The sequence below is a fragment of the Podarcis bocagei genome (genome assembly GCF_964188305.1).
Source record: "Podarcis bocagei genome assembly, chromosome: 11".
Taxonomy (NCBI): domain Eukaryota; kingdom Metazoa; phylum Chordata; class Lepidosauria; order Squamata; family Lacertidae; genus Podarcis; species Podarcis bocagei.
In genome coordinates, this window is record NC_138136.1 from 42,929,444 (window position 1) to 42,946,197 (window position 16,754).

Consider the following 16,754-nt stretch of genomic DNA (forward strand, 5'->3'; position numbering starts at 1 on the left):
TTAGTTTCGTTTTCTAGTTTGGTTTCTGGTGAGCTCAAATGCAGTGGGAACTTGTTATCTACAGATCTATGTGAAATGAAAACGGTGATCTGTTATTTTCCCCCAATTTGGTTGAGTTTCTTCACGAGTCATGCATGGAGGGGTGAGGCAGTGGCAAAGTCAGTGTGGTGCAAACGTGACAGTGAAGTTAATCTGTTGTTTCCTGCAGGTGTGTTTTCACTACACCATCTTGCCTCTTCCCCTCTCAGTCCCACTAAGCAGCAGCAACTAGACCAGAAGGATGTTCGATAAGTGGCCCAGTCCCACCACACCATCGGCTACTGGATACAAATATACCATGCAGGAAATCAGATTTGGCCGCGCAATTGACATCCTGGGGCTACTTCAGAGTGAGGGCAATGTCCTTGCTCTGAATTGGCTTTATGACGGTGCCACATAATCAATCAGCTTTGGCTGCATGAGGACATCACAACGTCCCTTGAAGCAAAAAGCACTAACTTTGCTCAGTATAAAAGGTAAAGGGACCCTGACCATTAGGTCCAGTTGTGGTCGACTCTGGGGTTGCGGCGCTCATCTCACTTTATTGGCCGAGGGAGGTGGCGTACAGCTTCCGGGTCATGTGGCCAGCATGACTAAGCCGCTTCTGGCGAACCAGAGCAGCGCACGGAAATGCCGTTTACCTTCCCGCCGGAGCAATACCTATTTATCTACTTGCACTTTGACATGCTTTCGAACTGCTAGGTTGGCAGGAGCAGGGACCAAGCAACGGGAGCTCACCGACCTTCCGATCAGCAAGTCCTAGGCTCTGTGGTTTAAGCCACAGTGCCACCCTTGCTCAGTATAGGTGAACACCGAAATCAGAGGCAGATTTTGGTCTTTCAAATTTCAGTGGCGCCCTATGCAAGGCCAAAATTTGCCCCCTGCATCTCACCTTCCATCCTGCTCAATTCACTACGTTATAATTGCGGTGCCCTTCTTACATTATTGAAATATACTCAGAGTCGCAAAGTGATTTCATGCTCTTTATTCAGCTCATAGTGGTGAGGAGGAATGAATGAAAGTCCCCTCAAAGTATCTGCTTATATACATTATTTATACAATGGGCTGCACATGATTGGTTAATTCTGGAATTCTACTGTAAGCCAATCAGGTTGTGGATTCACTTATATCTGGAGCATGATTGGGTGGTTCCTGCCAACCAATCATACTGCTGCATTGTTCTTGGACCAATCAGACTGCTGCATTCTGAATCCTATTGTTCTAGGACCAATCAGACTGCTGCAATTTGGATCCTATTGTTCTAGGACCAATCAGACTGCTGCAGTTTGGATCCTAGTCAACTCAGTACATAACACCCCTCCCCTCTAAGTTCCAGTCCTGCCCGGGAGGTCGCATTCATAGTCCTCAAGGTATGCCGGCGGCTTACGTGTGCGTTGCGGCCTGGGGTGTTCCCTGGTCTGGGGTTCAGGTTCTGGCTCGTGTTCCAAGGATGCTGGCTGTGATGGGCCTGTTTGGTTTGGCACAACCGGCTCGCTCAGTCGTGGTTCTGGTTCCGGTGTCCTTTCGGCCTCGCGGGTCCTCTCTGTATTTACTGGTTCTGCCTCTCCTGCTGGCCCCTCCTGCTCTATGGGCCTCACTGCCCCTCTGTTCCCTTGGGACTCCTCTGACCTGTCCTCCTCCTGGTTTTCTCCCGGGAATCGTCGCCGTATCTGGTCGCAGTGGCGGCGCCAGCATTGCCCCCCATCTGTTAGCACCTCGTACGACACGGGGCCAGTGACCCTGGTGACTGTGGCGGGTACCCATGCAGGGCCTGCCCCAAAATTCTTTGCGTACACTGGGTCCTGGGCCTCGAAGGTCCGGGGGTTCCTGCCTTCCCCCACCACTACCTCATCCTGAGCTCTATCGGGGTGAAGGCGGTCCAATCTGATTGCAAGGCGCCGACCCATTAGTAGTTCAGCGGGGCTCCGGCCAGTCGTTGAGCTGGGGGTGCTGTGCTGTGCTAGGAGGAATGTGGCAAGGCGGTACTCCCAATCCCCTTCCGTCATGCGGCGAAGGGTGTCCTTGGTGGTCCGCACCATGCGTTCTGCTTGGCCATTGGTGGCAGGGTGGAATGGCGCCGAACGGATGTGGCGGATGGCGTTCTGTGCTGTGAAGGTTTGGAATTCTCCTGACGTAAATGCAGTCCCATTGTCTGAGACGAGAGTGTCAGGGAGCCCGTGGGTTGCAAACAGCCTGCGTAGTACCCGGATGGCTGCGGATGTAGAAGTGGACGGTACCAGTGCGACTTCCAGCCATTTGGTGTAGGAGTCCACCACTATGAAGAATGTTTTCCCCTGAAAGGGGCCAGCGAAGTCCACATGCAGGCGTGACCATGGTGCTCGGGCAGACTCCCAGGACTGGGCTGGGGCCCTTGGGGGATCTGGGCGTGATTCTTGGCAGGCCTGGCAGTGTTTGACCCAGGCCTCTATCTCTCCGTCGATCCCTGGCCACCACACATAACTCCTGGCAAGGGCCTTCATTCTTACTACCCCTGGGTGTGTCTCGTGTAGGGCTGTGAGGACCCTTTTGCGGAGGGGCTGGGGAACAACGACCCTGCTTCCCCATAACAGGCACCCCTTGTGGGCCGACAGTTCATGTTTGCGGGTTGTGTAGCCAGCGAATTCTGGCCCAGGGCTGCTGCTGGGCCATCCCCTCCACACCCAGTCCAGGACCCGGGAGATGACCCTATCTTTCTTGGAATGGTGTGCAACTTCTTGTGCCTGAATGGGGCGGTCGGGAAGCAGCTCCAGGCTCATAACCTCTTGTGCAGGTGCTGGGTCAGGGCCTGTTTCCGGTAGTGGTAGCCTGCTGAGGGCATCCGCATGGCCCATTGCCTTCCCTGGGCGGTGAATCAGTGTATACTGGTAGCTGGCAAGGAAAATTGACCACCTGAGGACGCGAGGAGACAGCACTTGGGGGGTCTGCTTTTCGGGGGCAAACAAGCCAAGCAACGGCTTGTGGTCAGTCACCACGGTGAAGGGCCGCCCGTACAAGAAATCATGGAATTTTTTTACTCCCTTCACGATTGCCAGACCCTCCTTGTCGATTTGCGAGTAGTTCCGCTCGGTTGCATTGAGTGTCTGGGAAAAGTATGCCACTGGTACCTCTCTTCCATCCGGGAGTTGGTGTCCCAGGACAGCGCCAATGCCATAGGGTGAGGCGTCGCATGCTAGCACCACCGGCAGCCTCTCGTCGAAGTGTGCCAAGACCGAGTTTGAGACAAGCAAGTCCTTGACTGCCTGGAATGCAGCCTCCTGGCGCTGGCCCCACACCCAAGTGGCCCGCTTGTCCAGGAGTCTGTGTAGGGGCTCTGCTACCGCTGCCTTGTGGGGAAGGAAGGAATGGTAAAAGTTCAATAGTCCCAAGAAGGCCTGAAGTTCAGTCTTGCTCTTGGGCGCTGGGGCATCACAAATGGCCCGTACCTTGTCCCCAGTCGGGTGGACCCCTTCTGCGTCCACCATAAATCCCAGAAAGTCCACCTGAGGCACTCCTAGTAGACATTTTTCCCGCTTCACCTTGAGACCCGCCGTCTGGAAATGGTGCAGAACGGTGCGGAGGCGGTCCTCAAACTCCTCTGGTGTGGGCCCGGCAATCAGCACATCATCGAAGAAGGGGGTGACGCCAGGAATCCCTTTAAGGAGCGAGTCCATTAGATTCTGGAATATGCCTGGTGCCACGCTGACACCGAATTGCAGCCGCTTTACCCTGAACGCTCCTCTGTGCGTCACAATCGTCTGTGCCTCTGCTGTGGCCTCATCTACTGGCAGCTGTTGATATGCTTGGGCCAAGTCCAGCTTGCCAAAAATTTTCGACCCAGCCAGGGTGGCAAGGACATGGCTGACCACTGGCACTGGGTATGCATGGGCCGTGAGGGCCTTGTTTATGGTACATTTGTAGTCTGCGCAGATGCGGACCGAACCATTAGGCTTGACAGGTGTGACGATTGGGGTTTCCCAGGGGGCATTAGGCACCGGCTCCAGCACTCCTTGTTCTACGAGCCGGTCCAATTCCTCGTCTATACGGGGTTTCAGGGCGAACGGGACCCGGCGGGCCTTGAGCCTGACCGGTCGTACTGCGGGGTCAAGCTGTAGAGCAATGGGGGGGCCCGTATACTGTCCCAATTTCCCATCGAAAACCCCTGGAAATTCCTTGCAGATGGCGTCCACGTCCACTTGTAAGGTAGTGTGGTTCACCCCGGTGATGGCTAGCCCCAGTGGTCCAAACCATGCCAATCCCAGTAAGCTAATGTAGGGGCCCTTGACCACGAGCAAGTCCAGTTGCCGCGTCCGCCCTCGGTATTGTACCCTGAAGGCCCCCACCCCCATTGTGGGGACCTTACGTTTCTGGAAGTCCCGGAGGGTGAATGGGGCCGGCCTGAGTTTGGGACCCCCAGTAGGACACAGTTTCCTTAAGGTCCTTGCCGAGATTATGGATAGAGTTGAACCCGTGTCAAGCTCCATGCGGCATGGGGCCCCCTCTATCTGTACCTCTACATAAATTTTCTCTACGTTGGGGTGGGGCAACTGGTATACCTGGAAGTCCGTGAGCTCCGTAGAGTTGCCTTGGTGCGTTGGGCCCCGGGACCTGGGGCTCTTGGATTGGTCATCTGATGCCTGGCGTCGGGTGGGCCGAGCTCGACACACCCGGGCGATGTGTCCCAATTTTCTGCACTGCCTGCACTCTACGTTGCGGAAACGGCAGGTCCTCCTCTCGTGACTTTCCCCGCAGCTTGCGCAGTTCCCTCCTTCTCGTCGAGGCAGCTGTGGTATGTGGGCTGCTTGAGTGCGCTGCTGTACTCGGTGCACCTCCTCCCTGTCAGATCCTGAGTCGTTGGTGAGGTCTTCATGGTGGCCCCTCGGTTGGGGTGGCAGGCTCGGCCGTGCCTCTTGCGTCGACCTCTCGGCAGCTTCCGTTGCCAGGGCCTCCTCCAGAGCGACCTGGAATGTTAGGTCCTTCTTGGCGTAGAGGCGTCGTTGCAGCCTCTCATCCTTCAGGCCACCGACGAGGCGGTCACGAAGCATGTTCTCCAGCTCTGAGAAGTTGCAGAACCGGGCAGCTTGGCGGAGAGAGGTCACAAACCCAGTTATGGTTTCCCCAGGGGCTTGCCGCTTCGCGTAGAAGGCATTTCGACGAGCCACCACTGAGGGCTGTGGCGAAAAGTGCCCCTTCAGCTGTTCCATTATTGTTTTGTATGGAACAGTAGCGACGTCTTCAGGTGCAAGGAGAGCCCGGGCGATTTCAAATGTCTCCTCTCCGCAGATGCTGAAGAGTATTGCCCTCTTCTTGGCGTCTTCTTCATCGGTGACCCCTTTGGCTTCTAGAAGGAAGGTGAAACGGGAGGCGTACGCTTCCCAGTCTCCAGATGCTGGGTTGAACGGCGAGAAGCTGCTGTCGGTTGCCATTCTGAGTTCCTTGTGTCCCGGAGCTGAAGCCTGGATACACGGTGCGAGGCAGCGGTGCGTCAGGTGGCAGTGCTGCGGTGCTGTGTGTGGCAGTCAGCTCAGCGGGATCCCACCTTCGTCGCCAGTGAAATATACTCAGAGTCGCAAAGTGATTTCATGCTCTTTATTCAGCTCATAGTGGTGAGGAGGAATGAATGAAAGTCCCCTCAAAGTATCTGCTTATATACATTATTTATACAATGGGCTGCACATGATTGGTTAATTCTGGAATTCTACTGTAAGCCAATCAGGTTGTGGATTCACTTATATCTGGAGCATGATTGGGTGGTTCCTGCCAACCAATCATACTGCTGCATTGTTCTTGGACCAATCAGACTGCTGCATTCTGAATCCTATTGTTCTAGGACCAATCAGACTGCTGCAATTTGGATCCTATTGTTCTAGGACCAATCAGACTGCTGCAGTTTGGATCCTAGTCAACTCAGTACATAACAATTATCTTTAGCTCTCTTTGTGTGTAAATGTGGCAGAGAGGTATCCTATCTATCCCCAAGCTCTAATTTCTTGCCTAGTGCAAGGAGACCTCTGTATCTCCTGCCTATTAGCTCCTATTGAGGAAATGCCAGCACCTGAACTATTCACTTCTTTTGTCAAGCCCAACACTCTGGCTAAAAATTGACTTTCAGCAAGGGTGGGGAACCTGCAACCTTCCAGATGTTGATGTACTACAACTCCCATAATCCATGGCCATTGGCCAAGCTGGCTGAGTCTGATGAGAGTTGGAGTCCACCATATCTGATCACAAGTCCCTCCCCCTGCCTTAGGGCTAAACCATAGTGGATGTTTTTGTCACAAATCATTATAGCAATCCCATATCAATATATGGTGATCAATAAATGTATTGTACTTTTGGCAAATTAGACCCTGTTACACATGGTGGATTAGAAAATTTCAGTCTTTTATCTCCATGCAGCATGGCATCCCGTAATATTTCACATATTTATCTTCTGTTAAATGTTTGCCACAAAAGATTTTCCAGGGTTCTAAAACATGTGGGGCACTTCATGAGTACAGTGGCTCCCCACTTCAGATGTTTGCCCTCCAACTCATGGATGCCAAGGATGATGGCAATGGGAGGCAGTGTTTGTGCCTCGTCCCTCTTTTCCCATCCCATTGCATGTTGACTTAACAGCAAAGAAGTTCTGAAGAGCCAGTCCCTTACTTGACACTCACTGAAGGTCAAAGCAGAGCTCAGTTTTAGAAAACAACAATAGTCTAAAACATTTTGACAAGCTTCTTTCCAGAGATACTAGAGATATAAATACGGATCACCTAGAGGCATACCACTCTAATACAAGAAGTCACTTAAACTGTGACCCTCTGAAGTGCTAGGGTGGTAACAACCCACCCAGGACCCCCTTCTTCCTTACAGAGAAGAAACTTACCACAGTAAGTACCAACGTTTGCTTCTCTGATTTGCCCATAGCTGTCAATTTACAGATTTGGAAATAAGGGACCAGCAGCCAAAATAAGGGATTTTAGTCAAACAGCTGAGATACAAAGATAAAAAGGGACCAGATAATTTGGGAGAGCAGCGCTGGTTTTTAGCCCTTCGTTTCCAGAGGTTGCTGCTCAAGACACCAGCCAATGAAACACTGCAATTAAGACTTCCGGGTTAGCGCCATCGGCAATGGTGGAGTTCCTCTGACTGAGAGGAACCCGCTCCGCGAAAATCGGGTCTTGCCGCCGCGGCGAAGGCGGAGACCCTTCAAAAATCCCAGGCGGAGGAAGCCTGGGAACGTGGGATTCGGCTGACACCAAGAGCGCCTCCCCTACTTGCGGGGAAACCCTTTTTCGGGGTCCCGAAGCGAAGTGGGGTGAGTGGCGCGGTGTTTTGAATCAACCGCTACTTTTACGGAGTGAAGCCGCACAGTCGTTGCCGGAGAGCGCTGACTTTTTCCTGTGGACAATTGGACTCTAAACAACTACCCGTGAGTAGAACGGAAAATTGGACTACAAAATATTTTAATTTGGCACCGAAGCGGGAAGGTTCTAAACAGGAAGTCCGCCTTCCGCTTTTGTAAATAGATTGAAGCAAAATTTTGCAAGCTAAAGTCTGGAAAGTCGTATACAAAGGACTAAATTTCCTTCAGTTAAAACTACCAAAACCCCTCTTGGAAGCAGGAGAAGAGGAGGGGGAATTTTAGATTGTTTAAGCCTGCAGGAGAGAGAGTAAAGAAAGATAAATTTCCACTGTCTCAAACCTGGGAACGGGGTGTCAGAGACAGACGTTTTGGGGAAGTTCATTGACTGTGAATGAAATGTCTTTTGACAGATAGTTAAAAAAGAGAAACATATTGATTCCAATGTTGCCTTTTGCATTTAAAAGAAACAAAATATTTGAAAAACGAAAGTAACTTTCTTTTGTTGGACCTGCTTTTAAAAGATGGATACAAATAGAAATTGTCTCCTCTAGAGGGAGCTTGTTAAACTGTTGCTGGAGTCGATCTGGGGAATTCCACAGCTGTGGAGATTAAGGATCGTGAGACCAGACTTTGACCTTGGACAAGAATGTGCCTAGAAGAAGTTTTGGTGCTTGCTTTTTGCAAGACAAGCGCTTTGTTGGAGCAGCTGCATGAGAAGATGGATTTGATGACTGTTGCAGTCAGTAATTTTGGACAAACAGTGAATACGCATATAGAAACCATTCAGGAACCAACCCAGGAATCTGCTTTGAGAGGGCAAATGCAGAAGATAATGGAGGAGGCTGTTGTTGAACCTCAACTAACACAAATAGAGAGACCCAAGGCCCTGCAGGAGCATAAGCTGCAGTCTTTGAAGACTGAACCTGGAGAGGGTCAGATTTGGAGAGATGGAGTATTGTTTGGTTTGGAGATGGGAAGTTGGATGGATCCCCCTATGCAGGGCCGTTTCGGCTCTTGGGATTTGGTTTTGGGCCAGGGGGGGGTCTGGAGTTGTGGGGGCTCTTAACTTTGGAGGGACTTTGAAACATGCCTTCAAATACTTTTTGGATTACAGTGCTGACTGTGGAGAGTGGGCTGACCTGTCGAGGGGGGATGGAGATATTGCTGGGTTGGAGTCTCCCCGAGACCTACTCCTCAATGAGAAAGGAAAGAAATTAAGAAAAAGATCAACAAAAGACAAAGTAAAGTGCAGGTATAAACAAGAAGAAGATCTGCAGAAGGGACATGGAAAAGACTTAAGAGCCTCGGACAGAAGATCACCAGGTTGATGGACTAGATGGAATGGATAGAAAGGACTGACATAACCCGAGACCAGGAAGAAGAGACGATAGATGAAGATTGGAAGAAAGTTTTTTTAAAAAAATCATTTTGAGAAATAGTGTAAAATTAATGAGTGTTAGGAAAAATGTTGGAATGAAACTATTTGGCTTTAGTAGAAACGATATAAGGAGTTATGTACAAATAAGTATTAAGTTTTAAGTTTAAGTTTTAAGGCTTTTTATGGTAAGATAAGGTTAAAATAAATTAAGGTAATTTAATGACAGAATACAATGAAAGATGGAAAGGATTTGCTGAGTTAATTAATAGGTTAGACCGTTAAGATAAAATATAGAATAAAAATTGAGAAAGATGGAAAGAATTTGCTGAAACAATTAATTGAATTAGAATACAAAAAGGGAGGTGTGAGGAGGTCAATGAAACAAGTAAATGAAAGCTAAAGATATGGAATATGGATGTGTGTTTTAATGTTATTGTTCTTTTTTGCTGTATTGTTGTATTGTTTTTTATGTTTTCTTTTCTCTATGTATTGTAATGTATGTCCTGTTAATTTTTTTTGTTGTTTTCCTTTTTCTTTCTTTTTTCTGTAATTTTTAAACTTCTAATAAATATAATTAAAAAAAAAAAGAAACTGCAATTAAATAAGTACAAGCAGCAACCACTTTTCGCGCAAAATGAAGTCCAAGCTACGAAGATGCTGCTGCAGTTCTGTATCTTTTCTCTCGTGCTCCATCTGCAGCTCTCAGTTCCATCAAGCGGGGCAGGAGGAAGGGGGGGGATAGCGCCTGAAGTAAACCCGCAGATCAGGCCATCTATGCTAGTCTACCACTACAACTCTATGGGAGAAGCGCTTGCGGTCCTTCCTCCGCTTTCCCCCTCTATGGTTAGCCCTTGGAACACCTGCCAGCGCCTCCGCCTCCTCTCTTTGAACTGCTTTCTCTATGGTTGCCCTTGCTCTCCTCTCAAGGCTCCTCAGTCCTGGCGGGGAGGGGCTCCCGGGGGCCAAGGCTGGTGAGAGGAGGCCAGAGGGGGGCGGGCCGGGCAGCCAAGCAACACAGTTGGAGCCTCCCTTCTTCCTGGCCAGCAGGGAGGGAGGGAGAGGAGCTGCTTCCTTTGAAACCCGGGAAATTTAAGGGACATCATCAATAAGGGACAGCAGCGGGACACAGCGCTGGGATAAGGGAGTTTCCCGCCAAATAAGGGACGGTTGACAACTTTGGATTTGCCCCTTATGAATTTCTTATGTTTAGGTAGTCAGGTTAGGAGTGCAGTGGGTGAAGGAGGATAGGCAAACCCTCCTTTTGATTCTGCAAACAATGAGCTTGAACATGTGGATGACATCAAAGGCACAACTCCCATTTATTCAAATCAGGCAGCAAGTTTGCTTCCCATGACTGCGGCTGAATGCTTTTTTGTTGTTGCAATCAGGCTTATGATTTAGGCTGCTAATTTGACTCCAAGTTCAATGTAATAGGTTGTATGTGGATGGTGAAATTCTCTGGGCCAGAGGCAAGAAAAACCCCTAATTATACCGACAGTAGACTGAATATTGGAACTAGATTTTAGAAGCGGGAGTTCAGATCACAGATCAGCATTTAGATCCCACACTTGGCCTTGGGTGCTGAGTTATCTGCTTCCCTCGGTTAATGGGTGTTATAATTCAGCTACAGAGATGAATAAGATGAGCATATACTGAATCACAAGCAAACAAAGAAAAGCTTCATCAATGAGTATCAAAAATGAGTATCATAAAATCATGTGATCAGCTAGTGCCATTGTTCATGACTGTGTCTATCCAGGAGAGGTGGTTGGGCGTGAGTCGAGCATAGATGCCAGGGTATCGGTGACTTTCACATTTTTTAACAAATGAGAGGATTCCAGTTTGTTCCCCATGGCATATTAAAGGACTACCAGAGTCACCCTGAGGAAAAGAAAGGAAAGAAGAGATTAGATATTACCATTAAGCAGAAGCTGATCTATGGTCATAATATTCCAACAACAAATTCAGTTCTTCAATTATTCATTTTAACAAAATATTTTAATTAAAACAGTGACTGCAATGCAGCACAATACAGTCTATGGCAGGCTGAGGCAGATGGCACAGCCTATGAGCCCCAGAGTGTTTACCTGCTACTGACACCAGACTAATAATAATTATTATTGTTGATGCTGACGATGCTGATGATGCTAATACAATAATAACATCAAGCTGCATTAATCCAGATTGGTCCTCAGTCCCTAAGTTAACACACTACATTTTAATAATGACTTCAACCTAGGAAGGATTTTGCCTAGCAAATTGGGATAAAATAAATAAAACTACACAGCTATAAGGGATGCGGGTGGCGCTGTGGGTTAAACCTCAGCGCCTAGGACTTGCCGATCGTATGGTCGGCGGTTCGAATCCCCGCGGCGGGGTGCGCTCCCGTCGTTCGGTCCCAGCGCCTGCCAACCTAGCAGTTCGAAAGCACCCCTGGGTGCAAGTAGACAAATAGGGACCGCTTACCAGCGGGAAGGTAAACGGCGTTCCGTGTGCTGCGCTGGCTCGCCAGATGCAGCTTGTCACGCTGGCCACGTGACCCGGAAGTGTCTGCGGACAGCGCTGGCTCCCGGCCTATAGAGTGAGATGAGCGCACAACCCTAGAGTCTGGCAAGACTGGCTCGTATGGGCAGGGGTACCTTTACCTTTACCTTTACCCAGCTATAGCTTGATCCCCCAAGTCATACTGGATAAAACACTAAGCATTGTTAAGATTATGAACTCAAATCTTCACCAAAAGCTGCATGCCTTCTTCAGTGTTGTCAAAACTTTAAGCAGCTAAAAATTTACTTCATAAACAGGCAGAGGCTCAATTCTTAATAAGTGAGGGCCATTTCATTTCATTTTACTTAAACTGATTTACAGACTGATCGATTACAGAAGTTTCTAAGTGGTGATTAATTGGTTTTAATTGCACGTTGAGGCCGTTTCATTTTGTCTTAAGTGACTTCTGGTATCTTAGTATAGAAGAGTGTTTGTTTGTTTGTTTCTTTGTTTGTTTGAAGTGTTAAAGGTGAACATTCCTTCTAAAAATGAATCAAATGGCTGTGCTTCATTCAATGCCTCAGGTTTATTATTGTTTCTTATTGAATATTTGGTAAAAAATAATAATAATTTAACTCATTCCTCGGTTGATCAGTTGAAAGGCAAAAATTTCTTCATTTTTTTTGGGGGGGGGCAAGCAGCTGTGTGAGTGCATGAGTGCAGAATTAGTTGAAAGAAACAAAGTCTCTCTTACCATACACCTGTCCCCGCCGCCTTTCTTTTCACCAGCACACAGCATATTCATTGTCAGAGGAGGCTGAGAATTATAGTGGTGCTTGTCATTGCAGACCTTTCTGCTAATGATGGTGACGTTGGCTCCATGCAGTGTATCAAATCCGCTTCTTCTATTAATTGTTCCCCACCCAATTACGACACACTGGGTTCCACCCTTGATGTCATCGTATGTGTGGGTAAGTGGAATGGTTTTTACAGGTGGAGGGTGGCCTTTTCCTGACTGAAACTGAAGGAATCATAAAAAGGATCTATAGTTGGGATCTATAGACAAGAAGCGGCCACAGATTTTCATGCAATCTACCTTAGGCTTCCTTCTAGCATAATATTAATTAATAAATAATAATAATATTTCCTTTATGAATCCCTCTCCATGAGGCATCCTGAAACAATTTTATATATAATTTTATATATAATTATTACATACACACACACACCCCCACACCGTGTTTATGGAAGACAATCTTACTCGGCTATGAGTGATCACCAAAGAAGAAGAAGATATACGGTATATATATATATATATATATATATATATATATATATATATATATGTATGTATATCAGCTACATATAAAGAAGTTAATATATATATATATATATATATATATATATATATATATATGTATATCAGCTACATATAAAGAAGTTAAAATAACTGTAAAATGCTTTTGAGGTTTTATTACAATCAAGCTGCTTGTAAATTTTGTTAAACGAACACATAAAACAATTGCATATACACACACACACATGCAGTTTAAAACGGCGATAGCACTTACATAAAATCAACTTACCTGCAAAAGCATAATGTCATTTTCATATGTCTTTGGATTAAATCCTGGGTAAGAAAATGTTTTGGTAATGTTAGCCTTGTGTTTTCCGTGCTCCATTTTAGTTCGTGAATAAGCTCCAAAAATCATGTATGTTTCTTCATCCCTGAAAAGATGAGCCACTGATAAATTCACCACACTGATATTTGATTTTCACCATTCTGAGTGTTTGCATTCGCACACTCTTCTTTATCCATATATGTATATATTTTTCTGCCTCAGGCAGCAAAATGTTTTGGGCGAACTCTGACTGCGGGTGAGCAGTCATTTGAAGCTCATCACATATTCAGTATTAACTGCAGCAGCTGTCATTTTATCACCTTGCTCATTCTAATTTGTGACCACTCTTTTATAGTCAGAAAGGGTTTCAGTGCTAATTAAAAGGGTTTCAGTGCTAATTAAAAGATTAATGAAAAAAACTGATGTTATAAAATGGCGGCTGGCAGAAAGCTTCTGGCAAGTGTGTGCTAAGCTATGAAAGGTTGACTTGTTTGACAGGTCACTGCCCATGTCAGAATCCCACCCTTTTTAAAAAGAGAGAAGAGTATCATGAAGGACTTCTACACCTGTGGAGACTATGCTACTCTTTCATTCTTCTGGAAAAAGTTGGATTTGTGGAAAATACATTTATTTGCTTAATTTGTATCTTGTCCTTCCTCCCAAAGGAGCCCAGGGCAGAAAACAAGAAGCATTAAAACAATGAAGACATCTTTAAAACAATTCCAATACAGATGTGGACATGTTGACAATGGCTGGATGGAGAACAGCGTCGTCTGGTTGCCTGTGAAAAATGAGTGAATAAAAATGGAAATTCCATATTAAAGGTGGAAACCAACGTAGCACGAAGGAAATTGTTCCATTTCTGCTTGCCCAATGGAATTATCTCTCTTCTTGCCACCATCTCACACTGCTCTGGGGAGTTTTCAACTGTCCAGAGTGTACCAGCCAAGCATCTCTGGAGAGAATGGAACCAGAATGGAACTGATCTTCTCTCCTCATTGGACATGAGCAGCTACACATGCACCAGCCAATTTAACTAATGACCTTCGCCCTGTCACTTGTCACCACCCAGTTCATTTCTACATACATTTTTGATACCCAGTGTGTGAGGAGGTTCATATGATGATAGGCGCTTTCAGAGATTCTGATCCCAACCCAAGTAGAACTTTGTAGGTGACAGTCAACACCTAAATTGTACCCAGAAGCCAACTGGATGCTAGTGAAGATCTTTTTAATACTGCAAAGATCTGTTCTAAGCCAGGGGTCAGCAAACTTTTTCAGCAGGGGGTCGGTCCACTGTCCCTCAGACCTTGTGGAGGGCTGGACTATATTTTTTTTGGGGAAATTGAACGAATTCCTATGCCCCACAAATAACCCAGAGATGCATTTTAAATAAAACGACACATTCTACTCATGTAAAAACATGCTGATTCCCGGACCGTCCGCAGGCCAGATTTAGAAGGCGATTGGGTTGGATCCGGCCCCCGGGCCTTAGATTGCCTACCAATGTTCTAAGCAGCTAGTATCTGGCTGTTATCCACATTTCAAGCCCACAGTTGGATATCCTTGTTCTCTTACCCTTCTTGAATTTACAAGCTGCTGCTGTAAGCAGTGGATATTATGAAGCAAATATTGCTACCTGACTTGAAAAGGTCCTTGAGAATTGATGCCAGGGAGAGGTTTCTACAAAGCATCAGTATTTCTCCAAACTTACGGAAAACAATGGGCTGCTGTTAACACCCAGTTCTCTTTGATCAAAGTTCCTCCACAGGACACACTATTTCCTTTGATGAGTGCAACCATATATGATCCTAAAGGGTGACCTTCTTCTATCCATTCAACTATATCTTGAGGTTGACCTGTAGGACATAAGTCATTTAATAATCAGGTTGGATTTCTAAACAGCTTTGAGGTTTTCCCCTCTTACAATCAAGTGGTATATATGTTTTATGAAATACCGTATTTTTTGCTCTATAAGACACACGACCATAAGATGCACCTAGTTTTAGAAGAGGAGAACAAGAAAAAAAATATTCTCTCAGCTCAGCGCCTCTCCAGCAAAGCGTGAGGAGAAACAGAAGGGGCTCCGTTTCTCCTGCTGCTTTGCTGAAGGGGCGCTGAGCAGAGAGGAAAAGGTGCGCAGCGCCTCTCCAGCGAAGCGAAGCCAGGAGAGCAAGAGGGATCGGTCCGCACCTATCCCTCTTGCTCTCCTGGCCTCAGCGAAAGCTGCGCAGCCTGCATTCGCTCCATAAGACACACACACATTTCCCCTTACTTTTTAGTAAGGGGGCAAAAAACACGGTAGGTAAGTAAGTAAGTAAGTAAGTAAGTAAGTAAGTAAGTAAGTAAATGCAATGTGCTGCAGGCCAGTTCATGAGTTATGGGTGTGTGGGCAGGAACAGAGAAATTCTGTAAATATTTCATATTTTTAAATTCCTCCATTCCACCTCTTGGCAAATAGGTGTTACTGCTGGTCTCATCCTACCCCTAGGGAGGAAATAATGGGGACTGTCCTCTGGGGTCTCCTGGACTCTGCACCTGCCTGGTATGATTTCAAAGCAGGCCCTTTCCCCCCTTTGATGCGCTTTGATACCCCCTTCAACCATTAGATAAGGTTGATTTGATGCCTTGCCTTGTTCTCAATGTAGCTCTTCACTTACCTCTTCTTCCCTGGCCAGTAGGGGGTGCCATTTTCTGGTCTGCCTCAGATGTGAAATTTTTTGGGGATGGTCCTGGTTTTTTTTGTTATACAAACTGCTCTGATATTATTTATGAAGAGCAGCATATACATATTTATATCAATATAATAAAATAAAAACACATTCCCCACACCACAAAATAACTCTCACCCTCCAGGTCCCAGGAGTCTGTGAGGAGGGAAATGTGCTTTAAATTTGTATGATATGCCTGCAGCCTGAGTGAAACTGAAATTGACAGATGGGTCCATCTTTAGACATACTTAACATATTCTGTTTCTTTGGCACGGTGGCTAGTTTAGTTCAGAATTCCACATAGCTCTAAGAATGTTTTAATACACCCCGGCCCGGCCCACAGCCTCTATCCTCTGTCCTGCCGACGACCAAGGCTAGCATTAGGCTAGCAGGGAAAAACTTGCACCAAATTACTTTTTGGCCATGTGGTCGTTCTATATACACCATGTTCTACATATACAGGAGGAGAAGTAGTGGGGTGTGCAGGAGACATATACAGATATAGCAACACTGACTTACCTCTCTGAATTTTGAGGAGGAAAATGGTCATGGAAAAGCACAAAACAAAGACACGCCCCATTGTTTGTGGCCCCCCACAATGAGATGTCTAATATGTATCGAGCATAGGAAGGAAGTGAGATTTCATTTCGTCGTCTCAAGGGCATCCTTTTATAAGCTCGGAAATTTGAAACACCCGCAATAAAGCCTCTGGGCTTTCTAGAGAGGTGTTGTTTATAGGCATCGGAGAGAGTCTGGGGATCTCAGTATGTATATCAACAGTTATTCAGCTAAGAGGTACAAAGAGAGAGAGAGAGAGAAAAGAATCATTGCTATAGCTGTTGCAGTTTTCAGGAAAAAGTACTTTAAAGGTGGCTGAAAACTGCAATACTGGCCAGACTGAAGAAAACACCTACCATTAGCTGGCATGATTATGACATCACCATTCTGTTCCTCCAGTGATTGTTGTACGATGAGATAATAGCCCATCATTCTCTGACAAGCATGCTCTGACAGATAACTACCCAAAATCAATCTGTCTCAGCGACCTCCAGCTGTAAAATGGGACAGGTATATTCCAGAATATTGTAGGAAATAGTATAAATGCTTACACCTCCTTGGGAGGTGGTCTGAAACAGTTTTGGGATAATAAATTGTATGTCTGTGGATAGCCTTAGTTGGGTATCAAGAGCAGA

The 16,754-nt window shown here is 46.6% G+C and overlaps 1 protein-coding gene across 2 annotated transcripts; it reads right to left on the reverse strand.

The window, feature by feature from the left end:
- Positions 1-10,247: 10,247 nt before the first annotated feature.
- On the reverse strand, positions 10,248-16,472 carry LOC308597516 (granzyme A-like). Of its 2 annotated transcripts, XM_081213344.1 has the most exons (6): positions 16,081-16,471; positions 14,565-14,709; positions 12,815-12,956; positions 11,983-12,249; positions 10,465-10,625; positions 10,248-10,416 (listed from the first exon to the last, which is right to left on the reverse strand). In XM_081213344.1, the coding sequence occupies exons 1-5, from the start codon at positions 16,139-16,141 to the stop codon at positions 10,467-10,469; spliced, it is 774 nt and encodes a 257-aa protein (XP_081069470.1). In that variant the 5' UTR covers positions 16,142-16,471; the 3' UTR covers positions 10,248-10,416; positions 10,465-10,466. The 2 variants fall into 2 exon arrangements, with proteins under 2 accessions (XP_081069470.1, XP_081069469.1); XM_081213343.1 differs by lacking the exon at positions 10,248-10,416 and having other exon boundaries at positions 10,419-10,625; positions 16,081-16,472.
- Positions 16,473-16,754: the final 282 nt, after the last annotated feature.

Bases quoted from the DNA above. Each gene is read 5' to 3' on its own strand.
- LOC308597516 (XM_081213344.1), bottom strand. From the start codon at position 16,141: ATGGGGCGTGTCTTTGTTTTGTGCTTTTCCATGACCATTTTCCTCCTC. The intron at 14,710-16,080 runs GTAAGTCAGTGT...TATGTCCTACAG, and splicing joins CCTCCTCAAAATTCAGAGAG to GTCAACCTCAAGATATAGTT. The intron at 12,250-12,814 runs GTAAGTTGATTT...TGATTCCTTCAG, and splicing joins ATGACATTATGCTTTTGCAG to TTTCAGTCAGGAAAAGGCCA.